Here is a 19,753-nt window from a genome sequence, read left to right on the forward strand (position 1 = left end):
CCCCCCAGTGATGCACAGAGCAGGATCACCCCACATTCCCCCCAGTGATGCACAGAGCAGGATCACCCCACATTCCCCCCAGTGATGCACAGAGCAGGATCACCCCACATTCCCCCCCCCCCCAGTGATGCACAGAGCAGGATCACCCACATTCCCCCCCAGTGAAAAATACCATCCTGCCCGGCTCCTAGGTGTGTTATATTTCTGCCCTCGACAGCTCTCCCTGGCAGTGTTTGCCCGGGTGTAACCGGGGAGAATACGAAGCATCACTTTTCTATACAGCATTGTACCATGTGAAGTCTCCCAGGACTGAACAAGCCATACTAAGCCTGTCTAATAAACGCCCGCCCTGGGGATTTAAACAAACACGACTGGTGGGTTTGGAGAAGCCCCTCTGAAACCCTCTCACGATATTCCAGCACATGTTAAAGCCAGGGCCGGCTGCTTATATAGCAGCGAAAAACAGAAAGCGGGAACACAGCATCCGTGCAGAAGAAAACACTTTTAGAAATACTTGATATTGGCCCAAAGGTACGCTGGGAAACACCTTACAGGTCATGGACTTGAATAGACTAAGGTAACTTATGACAGAAGACTGCTTAGGAGATATGGCCCCAAATGGGGTTGTCAGCTTTATAGTGCTTTAGGGAAACGGTAAAATGAGGTGGGTCACGAGGCACTTGTAGCTCTGGGCTATAGGTCTGCCCTCCTCCTGGCAGTAATACTTGGTAAGGGCAGGTTACCAGGAGTAATCATGGGTTTTCCCCACACATGCAGTGTAGTGAGTCAGTGAAGGTAGCGTCATCAGACCTTGTGTCCAATTAGAGACACAGGGGTGGTGCTTACTGGAGCTGTACTCAATGCCTGGCACTTCCTGATTTAGCCAGTTGTCCTCTACCTTTGAGAGAGGCAAGGTTTACCCTACTAAGCTGTCAGGGCTCTGGGAGGCTTGAGGCCCTCCCTCCAGGGAGCGGTGAGGGAAACCAATACCTCCTATTACACAAGGGGATAGGGAAAGGCTGGGAGTGTAGTCCAGGGACATGCTGAAGGAGACGACCTGTTATGATGGTCTGCCAAGTCTGCTGTTATGCTGGGCAGTATATGCTGTTACTGTGAAATAACGTATATCCTTGATTCAACATACTTCTCGCCTGAGACTAGAATCTATCGGGGAGAAGCTGAGAGAAGTTCTCCTGCAAAGGTTCTTCCCCACAGCCTGGGGATCTGCAAGAGATGGAGGCGCTGTTATTGTGAGTACCACTCAGTTCTACCTCAGAAGCCTGTCCTGACATCCCATATACCATCGCAGGAGACTCAGGGGTCCCTGTTGCCAGCAGGTTGGCACCACAGTTTAGCCTGTAACCAGTGTAGCATTTCCCCCTAGTATACCCTGCATGAGATTGGGGTGGGGGGGGGGGGGGCAGGATTACATTTGGAGGCGCTGCTGAGATCCTGAGAGCAACAGGACAAGCTTTCAGCAAAGTTGATAGAAATAATGTATGCTTCCAGAGCAAGTGCTGAGGAAGGAAGGGAGTCTAGGGGTAGTCAAGGGCACGACCACTCACAAAGCACACCCTAGATGGCCCTTAAGGGTGAAATGGATCTTGAGACAGGGCTATTGCTGTCCTAGTCACCTTGAGGCAGATAGCTGTATGATGTCTAAGGGGATAGCCTGGGTAACTTGGGGTCAGGATCTTCTGGGAGGATCTGCGCTATGTGCAGCCAACAGTACGTGACGCCCTAAGTGCTCCAGGGAGATCCCTAAGTACTTCTAGCCTGTACCCAGACTACTAACCACAGAGTACTTGTATTGGTCTGCAATTGTTTGCAGTATGCTGCATAAGGAAGAGTTTTGCCTAGCCTGAGGTACATTGACATTCCACGAGGCAGAGACTACCATGTGCTGCAGATGTGCCAGGAGAGCGTGACCTTACTACCTAGGGAGGGTCACGCTAAGCTGGAATACTTCATTTCACTAAGATGGCGACTGCTCAGCTAGGGAGCGCAACGTGTGAATTGTGTGAACTTAAGATGGCGGCTGCTATGACTGAATAAACCATTGACTTTTGCAAGTTTGCTATGGAATGGCGTGAAAGCCATAGCCGTGCACTTTTTGTGCAGCATGGATTTTCTGGGTTCACCAGAGGGAGCAGACAGTGAGGACATTGTGATTACGTGTGAGATTGCAAACGATGTGCCTGATCTCCAGCCGGTGATAACTACGCAAGTAAAACCTGTATTGGGTGTGAGGAACGCTGTGAGAGATTGGTGGACACGAACACGCCCAAGCACTCACAACTCACCGAGTTAGGACAAAAATAAAAGAACATTTATTAAACTACATTGTTAAAAATGACATACTGGAACAAAACAGAAAAGGTTCTCCTCCCACGCGTTTCACGCCGTTATAGCGCTTTCGAGGAGTGTTAAACAGAGGGTATGTTGACTGGTTTATATAGCCCCTCCTTCTGCCAAACGCAACTGATTGAGAGTTAATTAAAAACATCAGTTAATGTAATTAGTAGTGGCATTGAACTGGACAAGATAACAAATGAACATGATGTCAAGACTTGAGCAAAATACATTGGTTGATATTGCACCATCTCATTTAATGTGGAAGAGCATATGTCATTCTCCAAGGTAGCTGAAATATATGTAATTAATCAAAAGCAATATCCTTGGGGAATAAGACTATATCTCTAGCTGTGTCTAATTAATAAACTCCACAGTAACACCTCAAGGTGTATGCGATTTGTGAGGTTTATAATGTGAAGTGCTAATATATTATTATGGATAAAGAATTCATAACAAATCCAACACGCCCACAGCAATACTGACATCATAATGTCCAGATATAGCTAATTATTCAGGCTAGTAAACCCTGAATAATGAATAGAGGTTCTGAAGTGACGTAATTGTGTCACATATGTTGGAAAATGAATATACAAATGTATAGATGCTTAATGGAATATAGTACATTCTTAATGATATATCACACGGTTTTAGCGTCAGTGTTGATAATCCACAAGTTGAAAGATGTGCAAGTAAAACAGAGAAACACAGTTAGTTCTATAGCATGTTATATGGGAAGGTGCAAAGGAACGCGTCCAATAAAGAGAGGCCTGTATAATGGAAAGAGTAAATAATAGCAATGTGCCATCTACATATTTGTTTAAAGGAAATACTTTAAATCCCATTGGGAATGTAATCCCTTAGTTTAGGGGACTAAAGTATCCAATGAGAAAATCCAATATGCCTCTCTTTTGTATAGCACGTTGCCTCTGTCACCTGCCCTGACATGCATATGGATAATGTTCAATGGCCACACAGTTGAAATATTCCAGTGAACCTTTTTGGCATTCACTGAGGTGTTGCGAGACAGGATGGTTTAAATCCTTTTTTTAAATGAGTCTCATGTGTTCCATGATACGAATGTAACATTTTCTGGTGTTAAGTCCAATATCTCTCTTGTTACATCCGCAGGTAAGCATGTATATAACAAATTCAGTATTACAAGTAATGAAGGACATGATGTGGTGTGATCTGGTACCCTCCGTATTATCAAAAGTCTGTGTCTTAATTACATATTTACAGCGTCCACAGGGAAAACATCCTTTCAATTTAGGAAAAAATTCATTTTTCAATGTGTTTTTTATCATTTTTTACCATACTGGGGGAAATAAGATTACCCAAAGTTTGTGATTTTTTTTTAATACAAATTTTGGATTCACAGATGTAATGCCTTTTAAAATGGATCTATTGAGAGTAATCCCCAATGTTTATTGATAATGCATTTGACTGCATAGGCTTGGTTACTGAATTGAGTTATGAAATATGGTGGGTACAGACCATTGAGACATCATGCCTTTGGCCAGCTCTCATCTTTCCCATCATGTTCGGAATATATTAAATTCCTCCCTATCCTTGTTGAGGGCATTTAAATAGGCCTCCTCGAGAATGGTTTTGTTGTACTCCACCAAGGGGAGGGGGCACAGCGAGCTTCAATCCGTATCCACTGACGTCACTGGGGGAGGGGCCGGATGCAAGCTGCCGCACCCTCAGTTCCTCTGAGTTAAATCAAGAGAGAACACTTATATTACCTGTCCTGCTCCCTCCATGCACATTACTCATGCCCGAGATGGCACACAGACTTTCTGGAGAATAGTCTGCCAGGACATCTCCTGGCAGAAAGGGTAGCAGGGACCCCCTATCCTGAGGCCCCCTGTTGCCAGCAGGTTGGCACCACACTTTAGCCTGTAACCAGTGTAGCATTTCTCCTAGTATACCCTACATGAGATTGGGGGGGGGGGGGGAACAGGGTAACAGACTTATCTTGCCCTCTATGTTTAAGCTGCAGGACGCCTGACTTGTGCGTACGGAACTATACAATAACCACCCTTTAACGCTACCGGGTTTGCAGGTTTTGTGCAGGCTTTCTATATCCAATTGTCTAAATGTATTTAACTTTGCTGTGAACATGAGCAGTGTGCCCCCATGTCTACCTCCCATATACATTCCTGCGGCCTGCTTAGAGTACAGCTCAAAGCAAACATGGATTAATCTTATCTGGATGGATTTATCACCACAACTATGGCATATGCGTATGTTCAACACACAAGAAGGCTTTGTCTAACCCAACACAAGTGGTTTACTGAATATTTTATAATGTAGTTAGCTGCATTTAGGACTGTTTGACAAGTCTGCAAACACGTCTATCCTCATGCTGTGAAGTACAATTCCCCTCAGCACGTGAGAAGCAGCTCAGTAACCGGCCATCTTGTGGGAATGCCTCAGATTAGGAAAAGAATGGTCAGCATCCACAATATCCTAAATCACAAAGCAGAGATTGAGAATGGTCATCTTTACTCAGCCACTCCCAGCGGCACGTAACCCAGAACCAAGCTGTTTCCCGGGTTCAGCCCAGCTGGTGTGTCACGGTTTCAGTGTTCTATGACGTTTGGGTTACAGTACTGATCTTCCATACAGTTTTACTTTCACCGGGTCATGAAGACATCACTTAGTAGTACATGTAAAGTGATGCACAGGAGAGTACTGACCCGATATGCAGGGGGCTGAGGAATAAAGGGATCAGCACTTGATATTCAGGAAATACCAAGGGTTCAGTTTATCAGGCAATTATTCACCCAACTTGTCCAATCAAAGAGCTTATGTTCACAGCTGCATTGCATCTCAGCCACCCACCCCACTGTGCATCTGCTTTGCCCCAAAGGCGCACAGCCTGATGGGGCTCCCCAAGAGCTGCTCCCCTCTGCAAAGGACCAGCATGCTATGGGTTAACATTTGCTTGTTCTCTGTGGAACGTCAACCCCACCCACTGGAATGTTAACGAGCCAACAGGACACAAAGAGCTTTTGTTCACAGCTGCATTGCATCTCAGCCACCCACCCCACTATGCATCTGCTTTGCCCAAAGGCGCACAGCCTTTGGGGCAGCCAAAGGGTGTGAACCGTTTGCTGATGTTAAAGCTGCACTATTTCTATCTGAAACTCCTATGCCCTTTATCCCCTGTACCCAATTTTCCAACTCTATCTGTCCTATGAAATGTCTGTGAAGTGACTGTATAACCCTGTTCTTTTAATGTAACCATGTATTTTTTATAAATCTGTGCCCAGGACATACTTGAAAACGAGAGGTATCTCTCAATGTATTACTTCCGGGTAAAACATTTTTATAAATAAAATAAATAAAATGACACCAAAATATCAGTATGTCCATTACAGGGTCAATACACTTTGCTATTTTGCGCACACGCACATGCACACACACACACACACGTTGCCAGGAGTACATGTCTCACTGCAGAATCCAGCAGAAAGCTGCAAACCCAACAGGGCATTGATACTTGTGATTTGTGACCTCACGCAGACACAAAAAATAAATCAAGGGAACCAGGTGGTCCCTGTATCAGTTCTGGGGGACTTAATCGGTTCCGGCAAATAGAAAACTTTATTTTTATTTTTGAACGGGTGCTACAGCTTTAAGGATACTGTGTAATCTCCTGTGTTAGTGCAAACACCCATGTGCTGATATTAGTCATGTTAGCAGTTTTGCTGCATTTAATGACAAAGCCCTCATGATGTTTGAAGGCGTAACTTACTGTGTACACGGAAGGAGACACATTACGTTTCCCAAGAATAATCTTGGTACAGTTCCAAAGTGCAGGTAAATCAGTTTCAGGCGAGGAGAATCCGCTTGTGCAGCCAACACAACATCGACAAACAACTTCTTCAGAATCCAGGTCTCCTCTGGGGCAGAGGGACAACGTGCCGGTCTCCTCTGGGGCAGAGGTACAACGTGCCGGTCTCCTCTGGAGCAGAGGTACAACGTGCATGTCTCCTCTGGTGCTGAGGGACAACGTATAGGTCTCCTCTGGGGCAGAGGGACAACGTATAGGTCTCCTCTGGGGCAGAGGGACAACGTGCCAGTCTCCTCTGGGGCAGAGGTACAACGTGCCGGTCTCCTCTGGGGCAGAGGGACAACGTATAGGTCTCCTCTGGGGCAGAGGGACAACGTGCCAGTCTCCTCTGGGGCAGAGGTACAACGTGCCGGTCTCTTCTGGGGCAGAGGTACAACGTGCAGGTCTCCTCTGGGGCAGAGGTACACAGTGCAGGTCTCTTCTGGGGCAGAGGCACAACGTGCCGGTCTCCTCTGGGGCAGAGGTACAACGTGCCAGTCTCCTCTGGGGCAGAGGTACAACGTGCCAGTCTCCTCTGGGGCAGAGGTACAACGTGCCAGTCTCCTCTGGGGCAGAGGTACAACGTGCCGGTCTCCTCTGGGGCAGAGGTACAACGTGCAGGTCTCCTCTAGGACAGAGATACACAGTGCAGGTCTCCTCTGGGGCAGAGGTACACAGTGCAGGTCTCCTCTAGGACAGAGGTACACAGTGCAGGTCTCTTCTGGGGCAGAGGTACAACGTGCCGGTCTCCTCTGGGGCAGAGGTACATAGTGCAGGCCTCCTCTAGGACAGAGATACACAGTGCAGGTCTCCTCTGGGGCAGAGGTACACAGTGCAGGTCTCCTCTGGGACAGAGATACACAAGTGCAGGTCTCCTCGGGGGCAGAGGTACACAGTGCAGGTCTCTTCTGGGGCAGAGGTACAACGTGCCGGTCTCCTCTGGGGCAGAGGTACAACGTGCAGGTCTCCTCTGGGGCAGAGGTACAACGTGCCGGTCTCCTCTGGGACAGAGATACACAGCGCAGGTCTCCTCTGGGACAGAGATACACAGCGCAGGTCTCCTCTGGGACAGAGATACACAGTGCAGGTCTCCTCTGGGGCAGAGGTACACAGCGCAGGTCTCCTCTGGGGCAGAGGTACACAGCGCAGGTCTCCTCTGGGGCAGAGGGACAACGTGCCGGTCTCCTCTGGGGCAGAGGGACAACGTGCCAGTCTCCTCTGGGGCAGAGGTACAACGTGCAGGTCTCCTCTGGGGCAGAGGTACAACGTGCCGGTCTCCTCTGGGACAGAGGTACACAGTGCAGGTCTCTTCTGGGGCAGAGGTACAACGTGCCGGTCTCCTCTGGGGCAGAGGTACAACGTGCCGGTCTCCTCTGGCGCAGAGGTACAACGTGCCGGTCTCCTCTGGCGCAGAGGTACAACGTGCCGGTCTCCTCTGGCGCAGAGGTACAACGTGCCGGTCTCCTCTGGGGCAGAGGTACAACGTGCCGGTCTCCTCTGGGGCAGAGGTACATAGTGCCGGTCTCCTCTGGGGCAGAGGTACAACGTGCCGGTCTCCTCTGGGGCAGAGGTACAACGTGCCGGTCTCCTCTGGGGCAGAGGTACAACGTGCCGGTCTCCTCTGGGGCAGAGGTACAACGTGCCGGTCTCCTCTGGGGCAGAGGTACAACGTGCCGGTCTCCTCTGGGGCAGGGATACACAGTGCAGGTCTCCTCTAGGACAGAGATACACAGTGCAGGTCTCCTCTGGGACAGAGATACACAGTGCAGGTCTCCTCTGGGACAGGGATACACAGTGCAGGTCTCCTCTGGGACAGAGATACACAGTGCAGGTCTCCTCTGGGACAGAGATACACAGTGCAGGTCTCCTCTGGGGCAGAGGGACAAAGTAGCGCTCTACTCAAGTTCTCAATGCAATTCCTAATTTATTGTAACAGCCAAGAACTGAGGCGGGACAACGTTTCGGGTCCCATATGGACCTGATGAAAGGTCCACATGGGATCTGAAACGTGAGCAGCGAGTAGAGCTCTACTTCGTACCTCTGTCCTAGAGGAGACCTGCATTTTGAGTAATTTGTCTAAGAATAATCTTCCCATTAAAAAATACAAAGTAGTTGAGCAGAGTGATATGAAGTGTGGGCAAGTACAGAATCTGTGACACCGGCCGTATATTGTCCTGCAATGCTCTACCTAGGCATTTGCAGACTGGAGAAGCACAGACGCGGCAGACCACATATGGATGTGTAATTGTTGTTGGTCCTCTCTCACTGAGGCAAGGATACTACTGCCCTAAGGGTCTCTACAACACTAGGGAGATCTTATTTATATGGTGCCCACCTATACTGCAGTGCAGTCCAATGTACAAGTAAAGACAAGAGCTAATCAGAATATACATTCATCTTAAACCATAATGACGCAATAGAGAATGAGATCCCTGTTCCAAGAAGCTTACCACCTGAAAGGAATGGGAGAGGGATGACATACTGCAAGGATAGGTGAAGATATAGGGCCTCTCAGTATGGTATTAACCACAGGCTTTTCAGTGGGGTGCTGGGTAGGCCTCTTTAAAAAGGTTACTTTTGAAAGTATGAATGGTGGGGGGGGGGGGGGGGTGGGAGGGGCGTGTGATGGGATGAGGAGGTCCACGGCTGGGGTGCAGTCCTGGAGAACCCTTGGAGGTGGGAAATGATAGGAAGTAATGAGAAAGAAAGAGAGCCGTGGACGAGCAGAGAATAGGCTGGTGTGTGAGTGCTGTGTGTGAGTGCTGTGTGTGAGTGCTGTGTGTGAGTGCTGTGTGTGAAAAGCATTCAGATACGGGGGGAAGCGGGGAAGGGTTGTGCGACTGTTGACCGATTTCCAGAGTGTAGAAGACGTAGAGAAAAAGGCAAAGAAAAGTGCAATGAATGAATTGGCTGGTGCATGAAACCTTGTAAAACCGGAGCAGCAGGATACAGAATGTAAATACTATATAGACAGTAGTGAAGCATTGCCCTGCTGGGCACACCATTGCCCTGCCTGGCACACCATTGCCCTGCTGGGCACACCATTGCCCTGCTGGGCACACCATTGCCCTGCCTGGCACACTGCTCTACATTGTTCTACGTCAAACTAGCGGTGCTGGGATTAACCAGCCATGCCAACAACAGGACCCGCTTCTACCTGCAACGGTTAGAACAAAAACAGCAAAGCGCCTCCGCCAGAAAAGGGCTCAGGAAAGCCGTCTGTACGGCTCCTCGGAATCAGTGCAGGGCGTGTATACATGGGCATGTACAAACCACACGCAGCCCACGAAACCCCACAGATTTCCCATATAAGGTTCACTCGGCAGAGAAAACTAACTCTTTCTGGTCTCTCTTAATAAAGGAAAGAATGACATTTACGTGTGTTTGATGTGCAACCATTGCAAACATAGTATAGAAGTGGCTCAGATTGTGTTACTGCGGCTGGATTTAATATATAGGTGATCTTAAAGCCAACAATTAAACCATCACACTCTTCCTCTTCATGCCTTCACTTTATGAGCTGCTGGGAAGGATCCCCTTTCAGCTGTGATATTGCAATGGGCCAGCACGGGGTGGCACGCCTGGGGACGGCAGGCTGCTATAGACCAGCACGGGGTGGCACGCCTGGGGACGGCAGGCTGCTATAGACCAGCACGGGGTGGCACGCCTGGGGACGGCAGGCTGCTATAGACCAGCACAGGGTGACACGCCTGGGGACGGCAGGCTGCTATAGACCAGCACGGGGTGGCACGCCTGGGGACGGCAGGCTGCTATAGACCAGCACAGGGTGACACGCCTGGGGACGGCAGGCTGCTATAGACCAGCACGGGGTGGCACGCCTGGGGACGGCAGGCTGCTATAGACCAGCACGGGGTGACACGCCTGGGGACGGCAGGCTGCTATAGACCAGCACGGGGTGGCACGCCTGGGGACGGCAGGCTGCTATAGACCAGCACAGGGTGACACGCCTGGGGACGGCAGGCTGCTATAGACCAGCACAGGGTGACACGCCTGGGGACGGCAGGCTGCTATAGACCAGCACGGGGTGGCACGCCTGGGGACGGCAGGCTGCTATAGACCAGCACGGGGTGGCACGCCTGGCGACGGCAGGCTGCTATAGACCAGCACAGGGTGACACGCCTGGGGACGGCAGGCTGCTATAGACCAGCACAGGGTGACACGCCTGGGGACGGCAGGCTGCTATAGACCAGCACGGGGTGGCACGCCTGGGGACGGCAGGCTGCTATAGACCAGCACAGGGTGACACGCCTGGGGACGGCAGGCTGCTATAGACCAGCACGGGGTGGCACGCCTGGGGACGGCAGGCTGCTATAGACCAGCACAGGGTGGCACGCCTGGGGACGGCAGGCTGCTATAGACCAGCACGGGGTGACACGCCTGGGGATGACAGGCTGCTATAGACCAGCACAGGGTGGCACGCCTGGGGACGGCAGGCTGCTATAGACCAGCACGGGGTGGCACGCCTGGGGACGGCAGGCTGCTATAGACCAGCACGGGGTGACACGCCTGGGGACGGCAGGCTGCTATAGACCAGCACGGGGTGACACGCCTGGGGACCACAGGCTGCTATAGACCAGCACGGTGTGACACGCCTGGGGACGGCAGGCTGCTATAGACCAGCACAGGGTGACACGCCTGGGGACGGCAGGCTGCTATAGACCAGCACAGGGTGTGACACCTGGGGACGGCAGGCTGCTATAGACCAGCACGGGGTGGCACGCCTGGGGACCACAGGCTGCTATAGACCAGCACGGTGTGACACGCCTGGGGACGGCAGGCTGCTATAGACCAGCACGGGGTGGCACGCCTGGGGACGGCAGGCTGCTATAGACCAGCACGGGGTGGCACGCCTGGGGACGGCAGGCTGCTATAGACCAGCACGGGGTGGCACGCCTGGGGACCACAGGCTGCTATAGACCAGCACGGTGTGACACGCCTGGGGACGGCAGGCTGCTATAGACCAGCACGGGGTGGCACGCCTGGGGACCACAGGCTGCTATAGACCAGCACGGTGTGACACGACTGGGGACGGCAGGCTGCTATAGACCAGCACAGGGTGACACGCCTGGGGACGGCAGGCTGCTATAGACCAGCGTGGGGTGTGACACGACTGGGGACGGCAGGCTGCTATAGACCAGCACGGGGTGGCACGCCTGGGGATGGCAGGCTGCTATAGACCAGCACAGGGTGACACGCCTGGGGACGGCAGGCTGCTATAGACCAGCACAGGGTGACACGCCTGGGGACGGCAGGCTGCTATAGACCAGCACAGGGTGACACGCCTGGGGACGGCAGGCTGCTATAGACCAGCACGGGGTGTGACACGACTGGGGACGGCAGGCTGCTATAGACCAGCGTGGGGTGTGACACGCCTGGGGATGACAGGCTGCTATAGACCAGCACAGGGTGTGACACCTGGGGACCACAGGCTGCTATAGACCAGCACAGGGTGTGACACCTGGGGACGGCAGGCTGCTATAGACCAGCACAGGGTGACACGCCTGGGGACGGCAGGCTGCTATAGACCAGCACAGGGTGTGACACGCCTGGGGACCACAGGCTGCTATAGACCAGCACAGGGTGTGACACCTGGGGACGGCAGGCTGCTATAGACCAGCACAGGGTGTGACACGCCTGGGGACGGCAGGCTGCTATAGACCAGCACAGGGTGACACGCCTGGGGACGGCAGGCTGCTATAGACCAGCACGGGGTGACACGCCTGGGGACGGCAGGCTGCTATAGACCAGCACGGGGTGGCACGCCTGGGGACGGCAGGCTGCTATAGACCAGCACAGGGTGACACGCCTGGGGACGGCAGGCTGCTATAGACCAGCACGGTGTGACACGCCTGGGGACGGCAGGCTGCTATAGACCAGCACTGGGTGACACGCCTGGGGACGGCAGGCTGCTATAGACCAGCACGGGGTGACACGCCTGGGGACGGCAGGCTGCTATATACCAGCACGGGGTGACACGCCTGGGGACGGCAGGCTGCTATAGACCAGCACGGGGTGACACGCCTGGGGACGGCAGGCTGCTATAGACCAACACGGGGTGACACGCCTGGGGACGGCAGCCTGCTATAGACCAGCACAGGGTGACACGCCTGGGGACGGCAGGCTGCTATAGACCAGCACGGGGTGACACGCCTGGGGACGGCAGGCTGCTATAGACCAGCACGGGGTGACACGCCTGGGGACGGCAGGCTGCTATAGACCAGCACGGGGTGACACGCCTGGGGACGGCAGTGTTTCTAGACCCCACATTGTAGGCCTTGGGTATTTTTTTAAATACAAGTTGACATTACATGACTCACAAGGCCAGGTCTCACTATCTGTAAGGTCACGGGGTTATGGTTGTGTAGCTGCACATAGGCAAAGCCAACACAAGGCAGACTCCCTGCCAGAGGGCGAGTGCAAGGCCGGGAGATAGAGAGGTGATGCACTGGGATGGATAAAAGACTAGAAACCATCACGCAGCACCATGACAGATGTGTTATTTAACGCCTTTAATTTAACAAGTAACGCTCTGTCCCTCAAAGCTATTTCAGCAGGTCACGCAAAGGCCTCTATTAAAGTAGTAAGTGGAGATAATACATAGAGCGGTGAGAAAGTCTCTCTCCTAATACAGACTATGGCACACCACGAGCTGCGGCCCACCCCCCCGGCTAATCCCTTCCAGGAAGCGGGCAGCGATACCAAGCGTTTCCTGCGGCATCGCCCTCCATGGGAATCCGTGTGCCGCAGCATCTGCTCACATGGATCACTCCGGACTGCGACCAGCATCTAGGAACTCTCCCCGAGCCACCCGTGCCGTCCGCCCGTGGTCACTGCAGAGAGATGTGACCATTTCCCGGGCCGATTCTGCAGAGACCACCGTCACCGGAAGAAGAATGTGCATTCCTACATGAACACGGGAGGACTTCTTCCTGACGCGGCTACGGCTGCAGCCAGGCAGGGAGCGGGCGCGCTGGCGCGTGTGCGCTGCGCCCTGCTCGGCGATTTGTGGTCGGCTAGGTGCACACTCGCCTGGGGGCGCAGCCACATCGCCACGGAGCTGGTTTGCCCTCATTGGGCGAACCACTCACGTGACGCGCTTGCGAGCGGCAAATTCGCTTGCTCTGCAAGCCGCTAATCGCCGAGCATGCGCAGGCGCTCGCTCATGCTGGCCACACACATTGCCTCATTTTGTTTCATCGCGGACAGCGTGAGCGCGCCCGCCCGCTCAGCGCCACCCTGGCCGAGGCCTTGCGGTGAGACAGTGTTATCCGCACAGCAGCAGCCCAGGCTGCGCAGGGTTTCGCTTATATATTTGCAGATGTAGATATTTGTAAATCTTTTTTGGAAACAAGTGGTCCCCTGGAGCTTATTTGCCCAACTCCAAGTTATGGGGACATCCCGGTGACGCGGTATTACATTTTAATATTCCCCTACAACTATTTTTGGCCAGCAACCACTAGGACACATTTTTTGGGCTTGTCCTGACAGCAAACAGAAAGCCGGCACATCCATGTGAGAGGACAACAGGTTCCAAGGAAGTGCCCCAAAAGTCATCTCTGTTTATCATAGGAAGGTACTGTAATGGCAAAAGTAACACACGAAACATCATGGCAATCGGGGGAGGGGAGACGGGAGGTGAGGGGGGAGGAGAGAGGGGATGGGGGAGGGGAGAGGGGCTGAGAAGGGGAGGGAAGGGGAGGGAAGGGAAGGGGAGGGAAGGGAAGGGGAGGGGAGAAGAGGGGAGGGGAGGGGAGGGAAGGGGAGGGGAGGGAAGGGGAGGGGAGAAGAGGGGAGGGGAGGGGAGGGGAGGGGAGGGAAGGGGAGGGGAGGGGAGGGGAGGGGAGGGAAGGGGAGGGGAGGGGAGGGAAGGGGAGGGACGTGGAGGGAAGGGGAGAGGAGGGAAGGGGAGGGAAGGGGGGAGGAGGGAAGGGGAGAGGAGGGAAGGGGAGAGGAGGGAAGGGGAGAGGAGGGAAGAGGAGGGAAGGGGAGGGAAGGGGAGAGGAGGGAAGAGGAGGGAAGGGGAGGGAAGGGGAGAGGAGGGAAGGGGAGGGAAGGGGAGAGGAGGGAAGGAGAGAGGAGGGAAGGGGAGGGGACAGGAGGGAAGGGGAGGGGACAGGAGGGAAGGAGAGGGAAGGGGAGGGGAGCCCCTGGACATTTGAGTGACACTTCAAATCTAGGGGACATATTGTAGATGGTAAAATAAATAAATACTTAATTTTAAGATATTGGAGTAGGGACGATACAAGGAAATACACAATCTATTCCCAAGTACAGGAAGACACGCATGAACTGAACGTGCACACGTGTGTGTTTCAGGCCAACGCCCTAACCCCTACGCCGCACACCTCCAAACGTTCTGCGTGCTTCCTAAGGGGATTGGTTTCATGTCCAAAACAAGCTCCCCCAATCCATATGCCTTCCGTTCATTTTAATACCACAGCCTTTCCACTTAAAAAAGGATTAGTAAAGCAGGCCTGTGCACCGCTCTGATTATACACGGATTTTAGTGAGGACTGGAATAATGGTAAGCGTTTGTAATTCCATCAGTGCTTCCGGTTTCCAAAAGAAGTGACATTGTCCCCGCTGCAGCGTAGCGCAGTATTTCTGCGCCTTTAATGGCCGGCCCCGCACTTTGCTAGTCGGAAGAGTTTAAGAATCGTTTTACTTTAATAGGACCTGCAGAACCAAGCACAGGAGGGGCCAACTCCAGTGATCAAGGGCCATCAACAGGTCAGGTTTTCAGGATATCCCTGCTTCAGCACAGGTGGCTCAGTCGAAGACTGCACCACCTGTGTCGAAGCACGGATATCCTGAAAACCTGACCTGTTGATGGCCCTTGCTCACTGGAGTTGCCCGCCCCTGCCTTAGATCAGGCTAAAGAAAAAAGATACATACGTCCATCCAGTTCAACCCTATGCTAAATTTAGACAACAGATACTTTATCCTATATCTATACTTATTGATCCAGAGGAAGGCAAATAAAAACCCCAGTTACATATCATCCAATGATATCTCATAAGGGGAAAAATAAATTCCTTCCCGACTCCAAGAATTGGCAATCGAATTAATCCCTGGATCAACATCCTTCCCATGTATACTTATTTGTATACCTTTCCCATCTAAAAACATGTCTAACCTTTTTGAAGAAATCTATTGTATCTGCCATCACCGTCTCCATGGGTAATGAATCCCACTTTGTTACTGCCCTTACAGTAAAGCACCCTTTCAGGAGGGAAGAACCCCTAACCTGTAATAATTGCAGGGCCCTCATCACTACCTTCTGTATCGCTTTGCATTCGTTGTTCTTATTTGTTCATCATTCTACTTAATGAAGCTGCTGTTCTCCCCCCCCCCCCCCTCCTATCCCCCCCCTCCTTTTTCCCCCTCCCGCGCTGCACAATGTTGGCACTTTATAAATGAACCGTCACACACACACATCTCCAGAGCCACTGGGCACAGCCACACAATGCAACAATCTCTGGCACTCAGGCAGGAGAGAGGAGATCACCAGTGTGTGTGCCATCCAAACCCCTCCAGGACATACCTCCAGCCGTCCAACTGCACAGGAGTATTCCCACTCAATGCCCCTAGTACACAGCTACTGGGTGACAGAGTATCTAAAGCAGGTGTAGTGCAAAGCTTCACACAATGGCCACCTACATTCAGCATTAAGGCAGCAGGTTCTCCCACGTGGCACGCACAACACTTGCAACTTTTGTGAGAGGAGTACAGTTTAACAAGCTATTTCAGCCCATATTTACTAACTGGTGCTACAACGTAACTAAATGTGGTCCAGAGTATTTGCAAATGGGTTCTTCAGCAGTTTTCACCTGGAAATATCTTCTATTTTGAAACGTGTTCATTTTTCCTCACTTACAAATAAGCGGTGCCAGGCCGTGGCAGTAACGGCTTAGCAGGTCCTACGGTTAGAAGAAGAAGTTCTGAATATGATTACGTGTGCTTCGGTTTCCTGGCACGCTCAATACTAAAGTTTCTTACAACGTACTTCCCTTGCAACCCAAGAAAAGGGCTAGTGAATATCACACCCACTTACATGGTAAAGCAGGTACGTTGTTAATAGACTCTGTATGGGATTTACACCACTCCATTCATCGTTTAAAAAGAAGGAAGGTTAAAGGTCATTTCAATAGGCTGGTTTGCCCTCTCTCCCACTGGAACCCTTCCCTGCCGCCCAGCTGTCCCCACGTGCATGCTGCTGTTTTATGTCCTTCCCACGCAGCCTCCTGCCTGCTGGGTTTCCATATAATGCCGTTGCTGGCAGAAGCGCCAGAAACGCATTAGAAAAAGCCTTATCCGCCCAGTGGTCTTGTTAGTTTTTTGGGGGGGGTAAGGAGACGTAGAGGGGGTGCTGCTAATGGACCATGTAAAAGTTTGCCCCCCGAAGCAATGAATCATGCCACCCGAGATAAAAACCCTGCTGATAACGTGCGCACCGGCACCAACTGTGGAGCAAATCACGATCACGTGTGTTTCAGGTACCAGCTATGTGGGGAAAGGAGAATGGAAACCATGTACGTGTCAACTACATCGAGCCCTTTCCTGCCCAACGGACGGGCGGTGCATGGCACTGGTGCGGAGGAGTAAGTAGTCCCATATCCCAGTGTCCATGAACTTCCACCTCAAGTCGTGTGCTGCTGAGCTGGGCTTTTTCAGAGTGACCGGCTTAATGAAAGCCTCAGACCACACATGCTTCTCATTCCAGTCCTGCAATGTATTTGTTTTAAGAAGGTTTAACAGAAAGTCCCACAGTACGTTTATAATTCACGCAGATTTCCATTTAATAAGTAGCAGAGTAAAATAAGCCCTGTACTCGGACAAATGCTGCATTCTCTCCATCATACCTTCACTTAATGAAATCCAACTTACACTGACCTGTAATAGCAGCTGCGTGGCCACGTGGTCAGAGGACCTCTCACGAAACCGTAACTGTCTCACGTACATAGTACAAGTCAGAGTATGCAGGTAGTGGGTGCTCCAATAGTCCCGGAATTATAATCAATCTCCATCTAAATATCACAGAATGAAGGCTTTTCCTAAGGAGTGGGTGTAATACTACTAGGTGAGTGACTAGAGTCTGACATTCCTTAGGCCTCCTGAAGGTAACAGAAAAATTATGTTCTCACTTCGCCGCACCTCACTGGAGACAATTTATATAATAAAAGTCCAAAGAACTCACCAAAGTTTGTCGACCATCTTCAAAGATCTTCATTATATCTCACCCAGTACTAGAGCCAAATAAATTATTTGAAGGCGTGTCCGGCCGCAGATACAAGTCAGAACCGCAACAAAAAATGTGTTTTTTTGGAAGAAGGCACGAGGCGAAGCCAAGGCCAGTACTGCAGTAATTGTTATTGGCCAGTAATGCCCTGTTCTGAGGGGATTATTACTTAATTATCCTAAGAGCCTCTCAGTAAGCTCCGATACTGACCTTCAGAGAGATCGCACTGTGAGAAGTATCACTGCTTAACGAACAAGGCCCTGAATCCTTAGGCCTCGGCCATGTTTAGCGCTTGCTTGCTGAAGCGTGCTGACGCGCGCTCCCGCTCAGCACTGAGCCCCTACAGTCGCAATTAGAGCGGCTTTAGTAGGGGCTCACCTGCGCTTCCGCAAGCGCAGGTCTTAGGGGAATTTAAAACTCCCCCGCTTGCCGGCGCGACAGGCCGGTCACGTGAGCGGTTTGCCCAATGAGGGCGAACCAGCTCCGTGACGTCACTGGCCCGCCCCCGGCCCGCCCCCTGACGGCGCGTGCGGTAAGCAACCGCAAGGCCAGGGAAAGCACCCGCTTTCCCTGCGCCTCAGCGCGCCTCAGCACACCAGCAGGGAGCCTGGCCGAGGCCTTAACCTGCCAACATCTGCCTCTCACATTGTCTGTATGACACAGTTACAAATTCATACTCTGTTACCGGTTACTTAGTAGATGACGTTGAAAATAGACAGACTTACATAAAGTTCACCCTATGCTAAATGTATTCAGATACTTTATCCTATATCCGTACTTACAGTATATTGATCCAGAGGAAGGTAAACACAAAGCCCAGTGTCATATCATCAAATGATATCTCATAAAGGGAAAATAAATTCTTTCCTGACTCCAAGAATTGGCAATTGGATTAATCCCTGGATCAACATCCTTCCCATGTATACTTATTTGGAATATCCCTGTATACCTTTCCATTCTAAAAACATGTCCATCCTTTTTTTGAGCATATCTATTGTATCTGCCATCACAGCCTCCATGGGTAATGCATCCCACAGTGTAACTGCCCTATACTGCAAAGAACCATTTCCTGTGTTGCTGGTGAAATCTCCTTTCCTCCAACCTAAAGGGATGCCCCTGTGTCGTTTCATATTCAATGTGTAATCAACTCCCCAATGCATCGCCCTCCTCGTAAAGATATCACCCAACGTTCCAGCTTCGCGTTAGCCAGGCCTGAGGAAGCCCAAGTTAGGTCCAGACCACGCCTCAGCCCGGGGGCGCCACGCCTCAGCCCGGGGGCGCCACGCTTCAGCCCGCCTCAGCTCCCATTCATACTGTATGAAGGAGTAAGGGCGTGCCCAAACTTAGCAACCTTTTCGGGGATGTGGGCCTTAGTCTCGTTACATCAACAAGGCAATATAAAGGTGCTGAATTTGTTTATTGCTGTAACAGTCTCTCTTTCACAGGACACCACCCATAACCAGTCATTGTATTTGCTGCTGCAGTCATATTGTTTTAGGTATCCATTCAAAATGCTATTAAAACATTAAATGTACACAGTTACAAATGTCCAAAAAAGGAGGTTTCAGGGACAATTGCCTTAACTTTTATTACAACTCCAGAAGTACTGAAGTAAGTTTCCAAAGCGCTTCAATAACCAGCAGATCAGAATCGGGCTGCACATTCAGGTCACCTACTTACCCATCAGCACTACAGCAGCATCCACGTGAATAATTAGGCATATTCCATACAGCACAGAGCTCAGAGAACCCATCTGCTGCTGCACATCATTAACCTTCAGGGCCGGGGCGAAAGGACGTTCCCATCACTTGTCACTAGGGTTTTATTGACCTGATAAAGTACCCAGCGCCGGGTGCCAGAAACGGCAACATTTCAACCAAGAGGAAGCTTTAAATGGTGCAATAAAAGCAGGTCTGAGGATCCGGCTGCCATTTAGTCAGTAAATGACAGCCTCTGATAACGAGAAGGGACATTGCGGCACTAACCCCTGAGCCCGTGCTGCCGGGGATCCGAGGAGACCTGACACCGTGTCCAGGTGCAGACACAGCAGTGGGTGGTGAAACTTCTTTGCTGGCATAGCACAAATCTCCTTTATGGAGACGGAAGTATGTAACGGAAGTATGTAACGGAAGTATGTAACGGAAGTATGTAACGGAAGTATGTAACGGAAGTATGTAACGGAAGTATGTAACGGAAGTATGTAACGGAAGTATGTACGGGAAGTATGTAACGGAAGTATGTAACGGAAGTATGTAACGGAAGTGACGCCTTGGACGGTGTTAGCCACACTCGCAGAG

General features: G+C 51.5%; 1 protein-coding gene across 2 annotated transcripts in view; it reads right to left on the reverse strand.

Moving 5' to 3' along the window:
• LOC142473330 (stromal interaction molecule 1-like) overlaps window positions 1–19,465 on the reverse strand; it is a 46,058-nt gene extending 26,593 nt beyond the window's left edge. The window contains exon 1 of one of the 2 annotated variants that reach the window (XR_012790042.1): window positions 17,415–17,824. Coding sequence is in view for 1 of the 2 variants with exons in the window: in XM_075580561.1 (XP_075436676.1) it covers window positions 19,137–19,209 (73 nt within the window). In the remaining variant the exon portion in view is untranslated. Of the gene's footprint in view, window positions 1–17,414; window positions 17,825–19,136 lie in introns of those variants that run through there. The other variant, XM_075580561.1, reaches the window with a different exon arrangement.
• Window positions 19,466–19,753: the final 288 nt, after the last annotated feature.

This window comes from Ascaphus truei (genome assembly GCF_040206685.1).
Source record: "Ascaphus truei isolate aAscTru1 chromosome 3 unlocalized genomic scaffold, aAscTru1.hap1 SUPER_3_unloc_2, whole genome shotgun sequence".
NCBI lineage: Eukaryota > Metazoa > Chordata > Amphibia > Anura > Ascaphidae > Ascaphus > Ascaphus truei.